At 42.2% G+C, this 17502-nt stretch overlaps 1 protein-coding gene across 4 annotated transcripts in view; it reads left to right on the forward strand.

Moving 5' to 3' along the window:
* The window catches only part of LOC137255678 (zinc finger MYND domain-containing protein 11-like), a 47531-nt gene that overhangs the window by 18647 nt on the left and 11382 nt on the right, over positions 1 to 17502 (forward strand). The window contains exons 8-11 of one of the 4 annotated variants that reach the window (XM_067793162.1): positions 9172 to 9290; positions 9809 to 9882; positions 10476 to 10681; positions 10873 to 10896. In XM_067793162.1, coding sequence (XP_067649263.1) covers positions 9172 to 9290; positions 9809 to 9882; positions 10476 to 10681; positions 10873 to 10896 — 423 coding nt within the window. The remainder of the gene's footprint in view (positions 1 to 9171; positions 9291 to 9808; positions 9883 to 10475; positions 10682 to 10872; positions 10897 to 17502) is intronic. The other 3 variants (XM_067793164.1, XM_067793163.1, XM_067793165.1) reach the window with 3 other exon arrangements.

Here is a 17502-nt window from a genome sequence, read left to right on the forward strand (position 1 = left end):
GTTCCTGAATTGCCCTGATTGTGACTATGATTCCCTGAATTGCCCTGATTGTAGGTGTGAGTTCCTGAATTGCCCTGATTGTGACTATGATTCCCTGAATTGCCCTGATTGTAGGTGTGAGTTCCTGAATCGCCTTAACTGTGACTATGATTCCCTGAATTGCCCTGATTGTGACTATGATTCCCTGAATTGCCCTGATTGTTGGTGTGAGATCCTGAATCGCCTTTTCTGTGACTATGATTCCCTGAATTGCCCTGATTGTGACTGTGATTCCCTGAATTGCCCTGATTGTGACTTTGATTCCCTGAATTGCCCTGATTGTAGCTTTCAGTTCCTGAATCACCCTGATTGTGACTGTAATTCCCTGAATTGCCCTGATTGTAGGTGTGAGATCCTGAATCGCCCTGATTGTGACTATGATTCCCTGAATTGCCCTGATTGTAGGTGTGAGTTCCTGAATTGCCCTGATTGTGACTATGATTCCCTGAATTGCCCTGATTGTAGGTGTGAGTTCCTGAATTGCCCTAATTGTGACTTTGATTCCCTGAATTGCCCTGATTGTAGCTTTGAGTTCCTGAATCACCCTGATTGTGACTGTGATTCCCTGAATTGCCCTGATTGTAAGTGTGAGATCCTGAATCGCCCTGATTGTGACTATGATTCCCTGAATTGCCCTGATTGTGACTGTGATTCCCTGAATTGCCCTGATTGTGACTATGATTCCCTGAATTGCCCTGATTGTGACTGTGATTCCCTGAATTGCCCTGATTGTAGGTGTGAATTCCTGATTTGCCCTGATTGTGACTGTGATTCCCTGAATTGCCCTGATTGTAGCTGTGAGTTCCTGAATCACCCTGATTCTGACTGTGATTACCTGAATTGCCCTGATTGTTGGTGTGAGATCCTGAATCGCCTTAACTGTGACTATGATTCCCTGAATTGCCCTGATTGTGACTATGATTCCCTGAATTGCCCTGATTGTAGGTGTGAGTTCCTGAATTGCCCTGATTGTGACTATGATTCCCTGAATTGCCCTGATTGTGACTATGATTCCCTGAATTGCCCTGATTGTGACTATGATTCCCTGAATTGCCCTGATTGTAGGTGAGTTCCTGAATTGCCCTGATTGTGACTATGATTCCCTAAATTGCCCTGATTGTAGGTGTGAGTTCCTGAATTGCCCTGATTGTGACTGTGATTCCCTGAATTGCCCTGATTGTAGGTGTGAGTTCCTGAATTGCCTTAACTGTGACTATGATTCCCTGAATTGCCCTGGTTGTTACTATGATTCCCTGAATTGCCCTGATTGTGACTGTGAGTTCCTGAATTGTCCTGATTGTGACTGTGATTCCCTGAATTGCCCTGATTGTAGGTGTGAGTTCCTGAATCTCCCTGATTGTGACTATGATTCCCTGAATTGCCCTGATTGTAGCTGTGAGTTCCTGAATCACCCTGATTGTGACTGTTATTCCCTGAATTGCCCTGATTGTAGCTGTGATTCCTGAATCGCCTTAACTGTGACTATGATTCCCTGAATTGCCCTGATTGTGACTGTGATTCCCTGAATTGCCCTGATTGTAGGTGTGAGTTCCTGAATTGCCCTGATTGTGACTGTGATTCCCTGAATTGCCCTGATTGTAGGTGTGAGTTCCTGAATTGCCCTAATTGTGACTTTGATTCCCTGAATTGCCCTGATTATAGTTTGAGTTCCTGAATTGCCCTGATTGTGACTGTGATTCCCTGAATTACCCTGATTGTACCTGTGAGTTCCTGAATTGCCCTGATTGTGACTGTGATTCCCTGAATTGCCCTGATTGTGACTATGATTCCCTGAATTACCCTGATTGTAGGTGTGAGATCCTGAATCGCCCTGATTGTGACTATGATTCCCTGAATTGCCCTGATTGTGACTGTGAGTTCCTGAATTGCCCTGATTGTGACTGTGATTCCCTGAATTGCCCTGATTGTGACTATGATTCCCTGAATTACCCTGATTGTAGCTGTGAGTTCCTGAATCACCCTGATTGTGACTGTGATTCCCTGAATTGCCCTGATTGTAGGTGTGAGTTCCTGAATCGCCCTGATTGAGACTATGATTCCCTGAATTGCCCTGATTGTAGCTGTGAGTTCCTGAATCACCCTGATTGTGACAGTGATTCCCTGAATTGCCCTGATTGTAGGTGTGAGTTCCTGAATTGCCCTGATTGTGACTATGATTCCCTGAATTGCCCTGATTGTAGCTGTGAATTCCTGAATCACCCTGATTGTGGCTGTGATTCCCTGAATTGCCCTGATTGTTGGTGTGAGTTCCTGAATTGCCCTGATTGTGACTATGATTCCCTGAATTGCCCTGATTGTGAGTGTGATTCTCTGAATTGCCCTGATTGTGACAGTGATTCCCTAAATTGCCCTGATTGTAGGTGTGAGTTCCTGAATTGCCCTGATTGTGACTATGATTCCCTGAATTGCCCTGATTGTAGGTGTGAGTTCCTGAATCACCCTGATTGTGACTATGATTCCCTGAATTGCCCTGATTGTAGGTGTGAGTTCCTGAATCGCCTTAACTGTGACTATGATTCCCTGAATTGCCCTGATTGTGACTATGATTCCCTGAATTGCCCTGATTGTTGGTGTGAGATCCTGAATCGCCTTTTCTGTGACTATGATTCCCTGAATTGCCCTGATTGTGACTGTGATTCCCTGAATTGCCCTGATTGTGACTTTGATTCCCTGAATTGCCCTGATTGTAGCTTTGAGTTCCTGAATCACCCTGATTGTGACTGTAATTCCCTGAATTGCCCTGATTGTAGGTGTGAGATCCTGAATCGCCCTGATTGTGACTATGATTCCCTGAATTGCCCTGATTGTAGCTGTGATTCCCTGAATTGCCCTGATTGTAGGTGTGAGTTCCTGAATTGCCCTGATTGTGACTATGATTCCCTGAATTGCCCTGATTGTAGCTGTGAGTTCTTGAATCACCCTGATTGTGACTGTGATTCCCTGAATTGCCCTGATTGTAGGTGTGAGTTCCTGAATCGCCCTGATTGAGACTATGATTCCCTGAATTGCCCTGATTGTAGCTGTGAGTTCCTGAATCACCCTGATTGTGGCTGTGATTCCCTGAATTGCCCTGATTGTAGGTGTGAGTTCCTGAATTGCCCTGATTGTGACTATGATTCCCTGAATTGCCCTGATTGTAGCTGTGAGTTCCTGAATCGCCTTAACTGTGACTATGATTCCCTGAATTGCCCTGATTGTGACTGTGATTCCCTGAATTGCCCTGATTGTAGGTGTGAGTTCCTGAATTGCCCTGATTGTGACTGTGATTCCCTGAATTGCCCTGATTGTAGGTGTGAGTTCCTGAATTGCCCTAATTGTGACTTTGATTCCCTGAATTGCCCTGATTATAGTTTGAGTTCCTGAATTGCCCTGATTGTGACTGTGATTCCCTGAATTGCCCTGATTGTAGGTGTGAGTTCCTGAATTGCCTTAACTGTGACTATGATTCCCTGAATTGCCCTGATTGTTACTATGATTCCCTGAATTGCCCTGATTGTGACTGTGAGTTCCTGAATTGTCCTGATTGTGACTGTGATTCCCTGAATTGCCCTGATTGTAGGTGTGAGTTCCTGAATCTCCCTGATTGTGACTATGATTCCCTGAATTGCCCTGATTGTAGCTGTGAGTTCCTGAATCACCCTGATTGTGACTGTGATTCCCTGAATTGCCCTGATTGTAGCTGTGAGTTCCTGAATCGCCTTAACTGTGACTATGATTCCCTGAATTGCCCTGATTGTGACTGTGATTCCCTGAATTGCCCTGATTGTAGGTGTGAGTTCCTGAATTGCCCTGATTGTGACTGTGATTCCCTGAATTGCCCTGATTGTAGGTGTGAGTTCCTGAATTGCCCTAATTGTGACTTTGATTCCCTGAATTGCCCTGATTATAGTTTGAGTTCCTGAATTGCCCTGATTGTGACTGTGATTCCCTGAATTACCCTGATTGTACCTGTGAGTTCCTGAATTGCCCTGATTGTGACTGTGATTCCCTGAATTGCCCTGATTGTGACTATGATTCCCTGAATTGCCCTGATTGTGACTTTGATTCCCTGAATTGCCCTGATTGTAGCTTTGAGTTCCTGAATCACCCTGATTGTGACTGTAATTCCCTGAATTGCCCTGATTTTAGGTGTGAGATCCTGAATCGCCCTGATTGTGACTATGATTCCCTGAATTGCCCTGATTGTAGCTGTGATTCCCTGAATTGCCCTGATTGTAGGTGTGAGTTCCTGAATTGCCCTGATTGTGACTATGATTCCCTGAATTGCCCTGATTGTAGCTGTGAGTTCTTGAATCACCCTGATTGTGACTGTGATTCCCTGAATTGCCCTGATTGTAGGTGTGAGTTCCTGAATCGCCCTGATTGAGACTATGATCCCTGAATTGCCCTGATTGTAGCTGTGAGTTCCTGAATCACCCTGATTGTGGCTGTGATTCCCTGAATTGCCCTGATTGTAGGTGTGAGTTCCTGAATTGCCCTGATTGTGACTATGATTCCCTGAATTGCCCTGATTGTAGCTGTGAGTTCCTGAATCGCCTTAACTGTGACTATGATTCCCTGAATTGCCCTGATTGTGACTGTGATTCCCTGAATTGCCCTGATTGTAGGTGTGAGTTCCTGAATTGCCCTGATTGTGACTGTGATTCCCTGAATTGCCCTGATTGTAGGTGTGAGTTCCTGAATTGCCCTAATTGTGACTTTGATTCCCTGAATTGCCCTGATTATAGTTTGAGTTCCTGAATTGCCCTGATTGTGACTGTGATTCCCTGAATTACCCTGATTGTACCTGTGAGTTCCTGAATTGCCCTGATTGTGACTGTGATTCCCTGAATTGCCCTGATTGTGACTATGATTCCCTGAATTACCCTGATTGTAGGTGTGAGATCCTGAATCGCCCTGATTGTGACTATGATTCCCTGAATTGCCCTGATTGTGACTGTGAGTTCCTGAATTGCCCTGATTGTGACTGTGATTCCCTGAATTGCCCTGATTGTGACTATGATTCCCTGAATTACCCTGATTGTAGCTGTGAGTTCCTGAATCACCCTGATTGTGACTGTGATTCCCTGAATTGCCCTGATTGTAGGTGTGAGTTCCTGAATCGCCCTGATTGAGACTATGATTCCCTGAATTGCCCTGATTGTAGCTGTGAGTTCCTGAATCACCCTGATTGTGACAGTGATTCCCTGAATTGCCCTGATTGTAGGTGTGAGTTCCTGAATTGCCCTGATTGTGACTGATTCCCTGAATTGCCCTGATTGTTGGTGTGAGTTCCTGAATTGCCCTGATTGTGACTATGATTCCCTGAATTGCCCTGATTGTGAGTGTGATTCTCTGAATTGCCCTGATTGTGACAGTGATTCCCTAAATTGCCCTGATTGTAGGTGTGAGTTCCTGAATTGCCCTGATTGTGACTATGATTCCCTGAATTGCCCTGATTGTAGGGTGTGAGTTCCTGAATTGCCCTGATTGTGACTATGATTCCCTGAATTGCCCCTGATTGTAGGTGTGAGTTCCTGAATCGCCTTAACTGTGACTATGATTCCCTGAATTGCCCTGATTGTGACTATGATTCCCTGAATTGCCCTGATTGTTGGTGTGAGATCCTGAATCGCCTTTTCTGTGACTATGATTCCCTGAATTGCCCTGATTGTGACTGTGATTCCCTGAATTGCCCTGATTGTGACTTTGATTCCCTGAATTGCCCTGATTGTAGCTTTGAGTTCCTGAATCACCCTGATTGTGACTGTAATTCCCTGAATTGCCCTGATTGTAGGTGTGAGATCCTGAATCGCCCTGATTGTGACTATGATTCCTGAATTGCCCTGATTGTGACTGTGATTCCCTGAATTGCCCTGATTGTAGGTGTGAGTTCCTGAATTGCCCTGATTGTGACTATGATTCCCTGAATTGCCCTGATTGTAGCTGTGAGTTCTTGAATCACCCTGATTGTGACTGTGATTCCCTGAATTGCCCTGATTGTAGGTGTGAGTTCCTGAATCGCCCTGATTGAGACTATGATTCCCTGAATTGCCCTGATTGTTGCTGTGAGTTCCTGAATCACCCTGATTGTGACTGTGATTCCCTGAATTGCCCTGATTGTAGGTGTGAGTTCCTGAATTGCCCTGATTGTGACTATGATTCCCTGAATTGCCCTGATTGTAGCTGTGAGTTCCTGAATCACCCTGATTGTGACTGTGATTCCCTGAATTGCCCTGATTGTAGCTGTGAGTTCCTGAATTGCCCTGATTGTGACTGTGATTCTCTGAATTGCCCTGATTGTGACTATGATTCCCTAAATTGCCCTGATTGTAGGTGTGAGTTCCTGAATTGCCCTGATTGTGACTATGATTCCCTGAATTGCCCTGATTGTAGGTGTGAGTTCCTGAATTGCCCTGATTGTGACTGTGATTCCCTGAATTGCCCTGATTGTAGCTGTGAGTTCCTGAATTGCCCTGATTGTGACTGTGATTCTCTGAATTGCCCTGATTGTGACTATGATTCCCTAAATTGCCCTGATTCTAGGTGTGAGCTCCTGAATCGCCTTAACTGTGACTATGATTCCCTGAATTGCCCTGATTGTGACTATGATTCCCTGAATTGCCCTGATTGTGACTATGATTCCCTGAATTGCCCTGATTGTAGGTGTGAGTTCCTGAATTGCCCTGATTGTAGGTGTGAGTTCCTGAATCTCCCTGATTGTGACTATGATTCCCTGAATTGCCCTGATTGTAGGTGTGAGTTCCTGAATCGCCTTAACTGTGACTATGATTCCCTGAATTGCCCTGATTGTGACTATGATTCCCTGAATTGCCCTGATTGTGACTGTGATTCCCTGAATTGCCCTGATTGTAGCTGAAGATTCCTGAATTGCCCTGATTGTAGGTGTGAGTTCCTGAATTGCCCTGATTGTGACTGTGATTCCCTGAATTGCCCTGATTGTAGGTGTGAGTTCCTGAATCTCCCTGATTGTGACTATGATTCCCTGAATTGCCCTGATTGTAGGTGTGAGTTCCTGAATCACCCTGATTGTGACTGTGATTCCTGAATTGCCCTGATTGTAGGTGTGAGTTCCTGAATCGCCTTAACTGTGACTATGATTCCCTGAATTGCCCTGATTGTGACTGTGATTCCCTGAATTGCCCTGATTGTAGCTGAAGGTTCCTGAATTGCCCTGATTGTAGGTGTGAATTCCTGAATTGCCCTGATTGTGACTGTGATTCCCTGAATTGCCCTGATTGTAGCTGTGAGTTCCTGAATCACCCTGATTGTGACTGTGATTCCCTGAATTGCCCTGATTGTTGGTGTGAGATCCTGAATCGCCTTTACTGTGACTATGATTCCCTGAATTGCCCTGATTGTGACTGTGATTCCCTGAATTGCCCTGATTGTAGCTGAAGGTTCCTGAATTGCCCTGATTGTAGGTGTGAATTCCTGAATTGCCCTAATTGTGACTTTGATTCCCTGAATTGCCCTGATTGTAGGTTTGAGTTCCTGAATCACCCTGATTGTGACTGTAATTCCCTGAATTGCCCTGATTGTAGGTGTGAGATCCTGAATCGCCCTGATTTTGACTATGATTCCCTGAATTGCCCTGATTGTGACTGTGAGTTCCTGAATTGCCCTGATTGTAGGTGTGAGCTCCTGAATCACCCTGATTGTGACTGTGATTCCCTGAATTGCCCTGATTGTAGCTGTGAGTTCTTGAATTGCCCTAGTTGTGACTTTGATTCCCTGAATTGCCCTGATTGTAGCTTTGAGTTCCTGAATCGCCCTGTTTGTAGCTGTGATTCCCTGAATTGCCCTGATTGTAGCTGTGATTCCCTGAATAGCCCTGATTGTGACTGTGAGTTCCTGAATTGCCCTGATTGTGACTATGATTCCCTGAATTGCCCAGATTGTAGGTGTGATTCCCTTAATTGCCCTGATTGTGACTATGATTCCCTGAATTGCCCTGATTGTGAATCCCTGAATTGCCCTGATTGTGACTGATTCCCTGAATTGCCCTGATTGTAGCTGTGAGTTCCTGAATTGCCCTGATTGTGACTGTGATTCCCTGAATTGCCCTGATTGTAGCTGTGAGTTCCTGAATTGCCTTAACTGTGACTATGATTCCCTGAATTGCCCTGATTGTAGGTGTGAGTTCCTGAATCACCCTGATTGTGACTGTGATTCCCTGAATTGCCCTGATTGTAGGTGTGAGTTCCTGAATCACCCTGATTGTGACTATGATTCCCTGAATTGCCCTGATTGTGACTGTGATTCCCTGAATTGCCCTGATTGTGACTGTGTTTCCTGAATTGCCCTGATTGTAGCTGTGAGTTCCTGAATCGCCCTGATTGTGACTGTGATTCCCTGAATTGCCCTGATTGTAGGTGTGAGTTCCTGAATCACCCTGATTGTGACTGTGATTCCCTGAATTGCCCTGATTGTAGCTGTGAGTTCCTGAATCGCCCTGATTGTGACTATGATTCCCTGAATTGCCCTGATTGTAGCTGTGAGTTCCTGAATCACCCTGATTGTGGCTGTGATTCCCTGAATTGCCCTGATTGTAGGTGTGAGTTCCTGAATCACCCTGATTGTGACTATGATTCCCTGAATTGCCCTGATTGTGACTGTGATTCCCTGAATTGCCCTAATTGTGGCTGTGGTTTCCTGAGTCACCCAGATGTGTGTTGATTTGTGATGACCAATGTGTGTGCTCAACAAAGTGTAAAACATGTAAAACATCCAAACATATCAAGCTGATACACAATGATGGAGGTGAAATAGTGTTGACACATAGTCACTCACTTCATACAATAGGGATGGTGGTAATGTGTTGATCACATAAAGAATACATCATATCTCTAATATAACTGATCAATGATGTAACGCTTATTCAAGCAAATTGAGATTGAGACGTCTTCCAGTGCTCAAAACATGTTTTATCTAACACATTTCTTTTTATGATTTTGTGTTAAAGCCTATTGATTCTTGTGGTGTCATTGATATTGCTGAAGTTTTTGTGGGAGATTATTTAACAAAAAGTGTAATTACCGGAGATGAAAGTGACAACATTAAATGTTCACTTGTTGAATGCATGAATAATTTTTCCAATGAATGTTTCAGAATCCTGCCCATGAACTTGTGTATGCTAAGCAGAAAGGATTTAGTTTCTGGCCAGCAAAAGTAATAAAGGTTTTAGGTGGAAAATATGATGTTCGATTTTTTGGAGGATACCACCAAAGGTATGTCATAGTTACTCTCCTTGGTTAAGAATATTACCCCAGCAGTCTTGTCCCTTGTTATAAAAATGTGGATGGTGGCTTAGCCTAGTGGTTGAAGTGTTCGTTTGTCACACCAAAGACATGGGTGCAATATGTGAAGCTCACTTCTGGTGTACCTCTCCGTGATATTGCTGGACTATTGCTAGAAGTGGCGCAAAACCACACTGCTATGATCATTTGTTGTTATCACTGCCAATGACTTTTGGCTTTTAATTATCATATGTGGACCAGACAGTTCATTGGTTGGTGTGGGCCTCAATCTACACAACCACGACAACATGCATCAACCCAGTCAGTAAGCCTGAGCATATGTAAGAATGTTTAAGAAGCTGACACTTTAACACAAGACCCTTTGTCTTGTAAATATAGCATTTATAGCTCAATAAGGAACTTATCCCTTATGTAAATGCTTACAGATGTATAGAGTGAGATCCATATTTTTTTTCTTGAGCTAAAGTTTGGTGCTGTTCTTTTTTCAGAGCTGTGATCCCAGAAGGAAAGATCAAGCCTATCTCAACCAATGTCCGAAGTCTCACTGTGAAGCGTACTGCAGGTAGGATGTTCAACAGCGAAATAACTCATTAGTGTTTTTGGGTGATTTCAACTCCATTTTATATTTTGTGGTAGGACATGGATTGTTTGTTAGAGACGCAATTATTATTATTATTTCTTTGGATACATTGTTTGTATTGATGCTTATCAGCTTTCTTCTATTATAAGTTATAAATAATTTCATTCAGTAACAAAATGACACCTGATTATCTAAACATTTTTGTGTAGGTAACAGATGTTATACTTATAGTATAGTATTACACTTTCTAAGTAAATGCAAGTTTGAGTTTATTTGGCAGGTTAGTTCCATCCTGGATTAGAACTCACTGAGTGAGGAATCAACTACACTCAGCCACTGAGACTTCCACAAAATGGGAAGTTCAGGAAGTGTTGAGGCTGCAAGATGGCCAAGTGGTTAAAGTCTTTGCTCATCACTCCTGACATGGGGTTCACTTCCCCACATGGACACAACATGTGAAAGCCTTTTTGGTTTCACTCGCCATGATATTGCAAGAATGATGGTAAAAGTGATGTACACCGTACTCAATAACTCTTATTTTGTGTACGCCTCTGACAGTGTAAGTTCTCTTGTAGGGTTTGTGAAAGCATGTGCAGAGCTTGAACTCCACCAGAAACTTTTACGAGAGAAAGTGACCGAGTCAAGCATTGACAGCGACAGTGAAGATGTGGACTGGGAGGATGATACAGACACTCGACAAGTCACATCAACAAGTCTCCTGCCATCAAAAGTACATGCCGCTAAAGTTGTTTTGAAACGTATTTCAGACCAGCATGTCAAGGTTTGCATTGTTGTTATTGTTTTAGCTAGGTATTGTAAGTGAGGTACAGTCTGGCATGCGGTAGTGTTTACTTCTTGCAACTTCTTGGTATTGTTGGAACAGTGTCACTTTGTTATGCTATGAGCTCATGTTTGTATTTGTTCAGGATTCCTTGGTACATTGAGTTGAGATAAGCTGCTGTTTGATTTCAGTCAAAGAAGTCCAAAAAGAGAGCTGTAAGTCTATTGCTGAATAATAACATCTTCTGGTTCCCATCCATAGGCCTAAATGTCGCTTCACCTCAAGCTGTGTTTAACATTATAAGTAGTGCTGGAATCTTTTACCTGTAACTCCATTGTATAGGCATTCAAGATGGTTATAATAGTGACATGATTTTTAATTACTAAAAATCGGATAGCTTAAAATTGGAAAGAAAACTTTTTGTAGCTGATGAAGATCTAGTACATGAAGAACATGTTATGGTCAGAAAATGACCGTAGTTGATATGGCTATTCACAATGATGACCAGCACTGTTTATAACAGAATATCTTCTTTGCAGTTTATTGTGTTTAGTTTCTACCTACAATAATGCTCTATGGAATTTGTTTGATCTTCTACATAATTATAATGCAGGATGTAGCATTTCAACACTTGGATAACCTAATACTCTCATTTCTAGTTTTTATTTATCCACCGCAATGCGTTTTGTGGGGGGTAGTAAAATGGACTCTGTCTGCCCTTTCGTGTGTCTGTGCATATGGCATATTTGTTGTTTTTTGTTACCGGAGCATAACTTTCAAACTGTTCAGTGTTTCTTCACCAAACCTGGCACATATATAGATCTGGTGGTGAACTGATATGTATTGGTAGTCTTGGATATCTGAATAAAAGTTTTTGTGTGTTTCCATCAAGTTTGGCAGACTGAAATTTGTGGTAGTAGTCTTTTCTGGAGCAGAACTTTGAAACCTTTCACTTTTCTATATACACACCAAAACATCTGGCATAGTAATAACTCATGAAGTATATTTTACCATTGCGGAGGATATTTGTCTTCTTCTTTTCTTTTTTTTTTTTTTTTTTTGTTTTTTTTTTTTTGGTTTGGGTTTTTTTCACATGAGGGACCAGGCATTCATATTCTGAGGAAGCAATGTATCTGTAAAAAAAATTCTTTGTTCTAGAAACCAATTGAAAACACTGGTAAAGAATATCATTCTCTTGGACAAAACGTAATGTCACAGACCTCTTAGCTTTCGTGAAGAAATATCCTGTTAGCATAAAGAAGTGAATACGTGTTCCTTTCTGAGGGATAGCTTTGTGGTATAGTGTCTGCTCGGCACACTGAAGGACCAGGTTGACCTAGGTATATTTTCTGCTGCTCCCTCTTGATATTGCTGGAGTGTGGGGTAAAACATCACTCACTCAGTACTATCAAAGAAAACAAGTATTTCCGGGCTCCCTCTTGATATTGCTGGAGTCTGGGGTAAAACATCACTCACTCAGTACTATCAAAGAAAACAAGTATTTCCGGGCTCCCTCTTGATATTGCTGGAGTCTGGGGTAAAACATCACTCACTCAGTACTATCAAAGAAAACAAGTATTTCCGGGCTCCCTCTTGATATTGCTGGAGTCTGGGGTAAAACATCACTCACTCAGTACTATCAAAGAAAACAAGTATTTCCGGGCTCCCTCTTGATATTGCTGGAGTGTGGGGTAAAACATCACTCACTCAGTACTATCAAAGAAAACAAGTATTTCCGGGCTCCCTCTTGATATTGCTGGAGTGTGGGGTAAAACATCACTCACTCAGTACTATCAAAGAAAACAAGTATTTCCGGGCTCCCTCTTGATATTGCTGGAGTGTGGGGTAAAACATCACTCACTCAGTACTATCAAAGAAAACAAGTATTTCCGGGCTCCCTCTTGATATTGCTGGAGTGTGGGGTAAAACATCACTCACTCAGTACTATCAAAGAAAACAAGTATTTCCGGGCTCCCTCTTGATATTGCTGGAGTGTGGGGTAAAACATCACTCACTCAGTACTATCAAAGAAAACAAGTATTTCCGGGCTCCCTCTTGATATTGCTGGAGTGTGGGGTAAAACATCACTCACTCAGTACTATCAAAGAAAACAAGTATTTCCGGGCTCCCTCTTGATATTGCTGGAGTGTGGGGTAAAACATCACTCACTCAGTACTATCAAAGAAAACAAGTATTTCCGGGCTCCCTCTTGATATTGCTGGAGTGTGGGGTAAAACATCACTCACTCAGTACTATCAAAGAAAACAAGTATTTCCGGGCTCCCTCTTGATATTGCTGGAGTCTGGGGTAAAACATCACTCACTCAGTACTATCAAAGAAAACAAGTATTTCCGGGCTCCCTCTTGATATTGCTGGAGTGTGGGGTAAAACATCACTCACTCAGTACTATCAAAGAAAACAAGTATTTCCGGGCTCCCTCTTGATATTGCTGGAGTCTGGGGTAAAACATCACTCACTCAGTACTATCAAAGAAAACAAGTATTTCCGGGCTCCCTCTTGATATTGCTGGAGTCTGGGGTAAAACATCACTCACTCAGTACTATCAAAGAAAACAAGTATTTCCGGGCTCCCTCTTGATATTGCTGGAGTCTGGGGTAAAACATCACTCACTCAGTACTATCAAAGAAAACAAGTATTTCCGGGCTCCCTCTTGATATTGCTGGAGTGTGGGGTAAAACATCACTCACTCAGTACTATCAAAGAAAACAAGTATTTCCGGGCTCCCTCTTGATATTGCTGGAGTGTGGGGTAAAACATCACTCACTCAGTACTATCAAAGAAAACAAGTATTTCCGGGCTCCCTCTTGATATTGCTGGAGTCTGGGGTAAAACATCACTCACTCAGTACTATCAAAGAAAACAAGTATTTCCGGGCTCCCTCTTGATATTGCTGGAGTGTGGGGTAAAACATCACTCACTCAGTACTATCAAAGAAAACAAGTATTTCCGGGCTCCCTCTTGATATTGCTGGAGTGTGGGGTAAAACATCACTCACTCAGTACTATCAAAGAAAACAAGTATTTCCGGGCTCCCTCTTGATATTGCTGGAGTGTGGGGTAAAACATCACTCACTCAGTACTATCAAAGAAAACAAGTATTTCCGGGCTCCCTCTTGATATTGCTGGAGTGTGGGGTAAAACATCACTCACTCAGTACTATCAAAGAAAACAAGTATTTCCGGGCTCCCTCTTGATATTGCTGGAGTGTGGGGTAAAACATCACTCACTCAGTACTATCAAAGAAAACAAGTATTTCCGGGCTCCCTCTTGATATTGCTGGAGTGTGGGGTAAAACATCACTCACTCAGTACTATCAAAGAAAACAAGTATTTCCGGGCTCCCTCTTGATATTGCTGGAGTGTGGGGTAAAACATCACTCACTCAGTACTATCAAAGAAAACAAGTATTTCCGGGCTCCCTCTTGATATTGCTGGAGTCTGGGGTAAAACATCACTCACTCAGTACTATCAAAGAAAACAAGTATTTCCGGGCTCCCTCTTGATATTGCTGGAGTCTGGGGTAAAACATCACTCACTCAGTACTATCAAAGAAAACAAGTATTTCCGGGCTCCCTCTTGATATTGCTGGAGTCTGGGGTAAAACATCACTCACTCAGTACTATCAAAGAAAACAAGTATTTCCGGGCTCCCTCTTGATATTGCTGGAGTGTGGGGTAAAACATCACTCACTCAGTACTATCAAAGAAAACAAGTATTTCCGGGCTCCCTCTTGATATTGCTGGAGTCTGGGGTAAAACATCACTCACTCAGTACTATCAAAGAAAACAAGTATTTCCGGGCTCCCTCTTGATATTGCTGGAGTCTGGGGTAAAACATCACTCACTCAGTACTATCAAAGAAAACAAGTATTTCCGGGCTCCCTCTTGATATTGCTGGAGTCTGGGGTAAAACATCACTCACTCAGTACTATCAAAGAAAACAAGTATTTCCGGGCTCCCTCTTGATATTGCTGGAGTGTGGGGTAAAACATCACTCACTCAGTACTATCAAAGAAAACAAGTATTTCCGGGCTCCCTCTTGATATTGCTGGAGTGTGGGGTAAAACATCACTCACTCAGTACTATCAAAGAAAACAAGTATTTCCGGGCTCCCTCTTGATATTGCTGGAGTGTGGGGTAAAACATCACTCACTCAGTACTATCAAAGAAAACAAGTATTTCCGGGCTCCCTCTTGATATTGCTGGAGTGTGGGGTAAAACATCACTCACTCAGTACTATCAAAGAAAACAAGTATTTCCGGGCTCCCTCTTGATATTGCTGGAGTGTGGGGTAAAACATCACTCACTCAGTACTATCAAAGAAAACAAGTATTTCCGGGCTCCCTCTTGATATTGCTGGAGTGTGGGGTAAAACATCACTCACTCAGTACTATCAAAGAAAACAAGTATTTCCGGGCTCCCTCTTGATATTGCTGGAGTGTGGGGTAAAACATCACTCACTCAGTACTATCAAAGAAAACAAGTATTTCCGGGCTCCCTCTTGATATTGCTGGAGTGTGGGGTAAAACATCACTCACTCAGTACTATCAAAGAAAACAAGTATTTCCGGGCTCCCTCTTGATATTGCTGGAGTGTGGGGTAAAACATCACTCACTCAGTACTATCAAAGAAAACAAGTATTTCCGGGCTCCCTCTTGATATTGCTGGAGTGTGGGGTAAAACATCACTCACTCAGTACTATCAAAGAAAACAAGTATTTCCGGGCTCCCTCTTGATATTGCTGGAGTGTGGGGTAAAACATCACTCACTCAGTACTATCAAAGAAAACAAGTATTTCCGGGCTCCCTCTTGATATTGCTGGAGTGTGGGGTAAAACATCACTCACTCAGTACTATCAAAGAAAACAAGTATTTCCGGGCTCCCTCTTGATATTGCTGGAGTGTGGGGTAAAACATCACTCACTCAGTACTATCAAAGAAAACAAGTATTTCCGGGCTCCCTCAGGAACATGAATGTGTTCTCCCTGAGACTGGATTGTTGCTTGCATCATGTAAGCTAGTGATATATAGCATGATGAACTAATTCTGATTTCCTTGAGAGCACAATAACAGTGTTAACATCCGTAGTTGTAGTCACATTTCATAGACCTTGTGCACATGGTCACCTTACACTATTAACACATATATTGGAACTCTGTTGTCTGGATGCCTTTATCTATTAGGTTTGCATTTAACTATAAGGTGCTCTGGTCGACATTTATTGTACATCATTTGCATGAACTTACAACACTTAGAACCAGTTTTTGTTCACTTTGCAATCATGATTGATCTGACTTGTTCCAATTGTGTTATGTAGTCTAACTTAGCCGTTTGTCACCAAGTTGTGGGTAAGGTTGCTCAAGCTATGTAGTTATCAGACCAGATTATTGCAATAGATTAGTAAATTCTACATTTTGAAAATTGATACAGACTTGAAAATGTGAATCAGTAAGTTCTGACCTTTGCATTATGTCATCTTATGTAAACTGGCAGTGCATTTGTTAATTCTGATAAACCCAAGATTAGTATTAAAAAGGCCCCTTTAAAATGTAGGGTTAAGTTATCACCAGCCCAGGTTTGCAAATGTTTACACATTACATGCTGAAAGCTTTAAGAGAATATAGCCACATTGAAAGGAGTATCATGTTGTCATTGGTAGATTTGTTCAACATCCACACATTTTTCACTAACAGGATTGGGTGGTCAGGCTCGCTGACTTGGTTGACACATGTCATTGGTTCCTGATTGCGCAGATTGATGCTTTTGTTGTTGATCACTGAATTGTCTTGTCCAGACTCAATTATTTACAGACCGCCGCCAAATAGCTGGAATATTGCTGAATGCGGAGTTAAACCCATACCATCCGACCGAAATGAAAGATTGCATTTTAAACAATCTAAAATACTCTTTACATTGAAACTCCTTATCAGACATAGTGATAATTCAGTATCTCCAGAATTAAAGACCAAGAAAACTCAATCTTCATGAAACATCATGAGTAAATACCATTTATTTCAAGTGTCAGTAGCCTGTTCTTTGCTGGAATATTGAGTGTGGCGTAAAACTAAACTCACTCACTCACTCACTCACATCCTGGCAGCTGAGTAGTATGGTTTATGGGTCAGATCTGATTAGTAAACTAGCATTTGAGTACCACTTGTTGTAATGTTGCTGCATTGTTGGTATCACTTCGCCAACATTGTTTGTTCAGATAATTTCTCTTTTACTGTTCCTGATTAATGTCTTAAATGTCAGATACTAAAGCATTTACATAAAATTGTAACTACTCTTTACAAGTTCACTGTATATGAGATGCCTGTATTTGTCATTAACAAACTCATATATGTTGTCCACCCGCCCACATTTTGCTGGAATATTGCTAAAAGCTGCAACACTCACATATTGTTATTAGCTGAGCACACTGTCCAGGACAGATGCAGTTCTCAGAACAACTGGAGACTATGGCAAACTTAGACAACATATATTTCTCTATGTGAGCCAGTTTTATGTAGATTTAGCCATATTGTTTCATAGAAACAATGATAAAATGTGAAAACCTGGTGTCCAGATGAATCACCCAGATAATTGAGGTCTTACTGTGCTTTTTAAGTCTTGGACTCTCACCTCCATGTAATTCCATCTTCTTTCTTGTCACTAATATGAGCTAATGTCTCTAAGACTGTGGGAATTAAATTCAACTTGTCCTAGGCAATGTAACTGGAATAATACTGGGGAAGAGTTCAATAACAAACACAGTTAGATCATGTCACTAAAACTAGGTTTTAAACTACCCATGCTTGCCAC

This window comes from Haliotis asinina, chromosome 11 (assembly GCF_037392515.1).
Source record: "Haliotis asinina isolate JCU_RB_2024 chromosome 11, JCU_Hal_asi_v2, whole genome shotgun sequence".
Lineage (NCBI taxonomy): Eukaryota > Metazoa > Mollusca > Gastropoda > Lepetellida > Haliotidae > Haliotis > Haliotis asinina.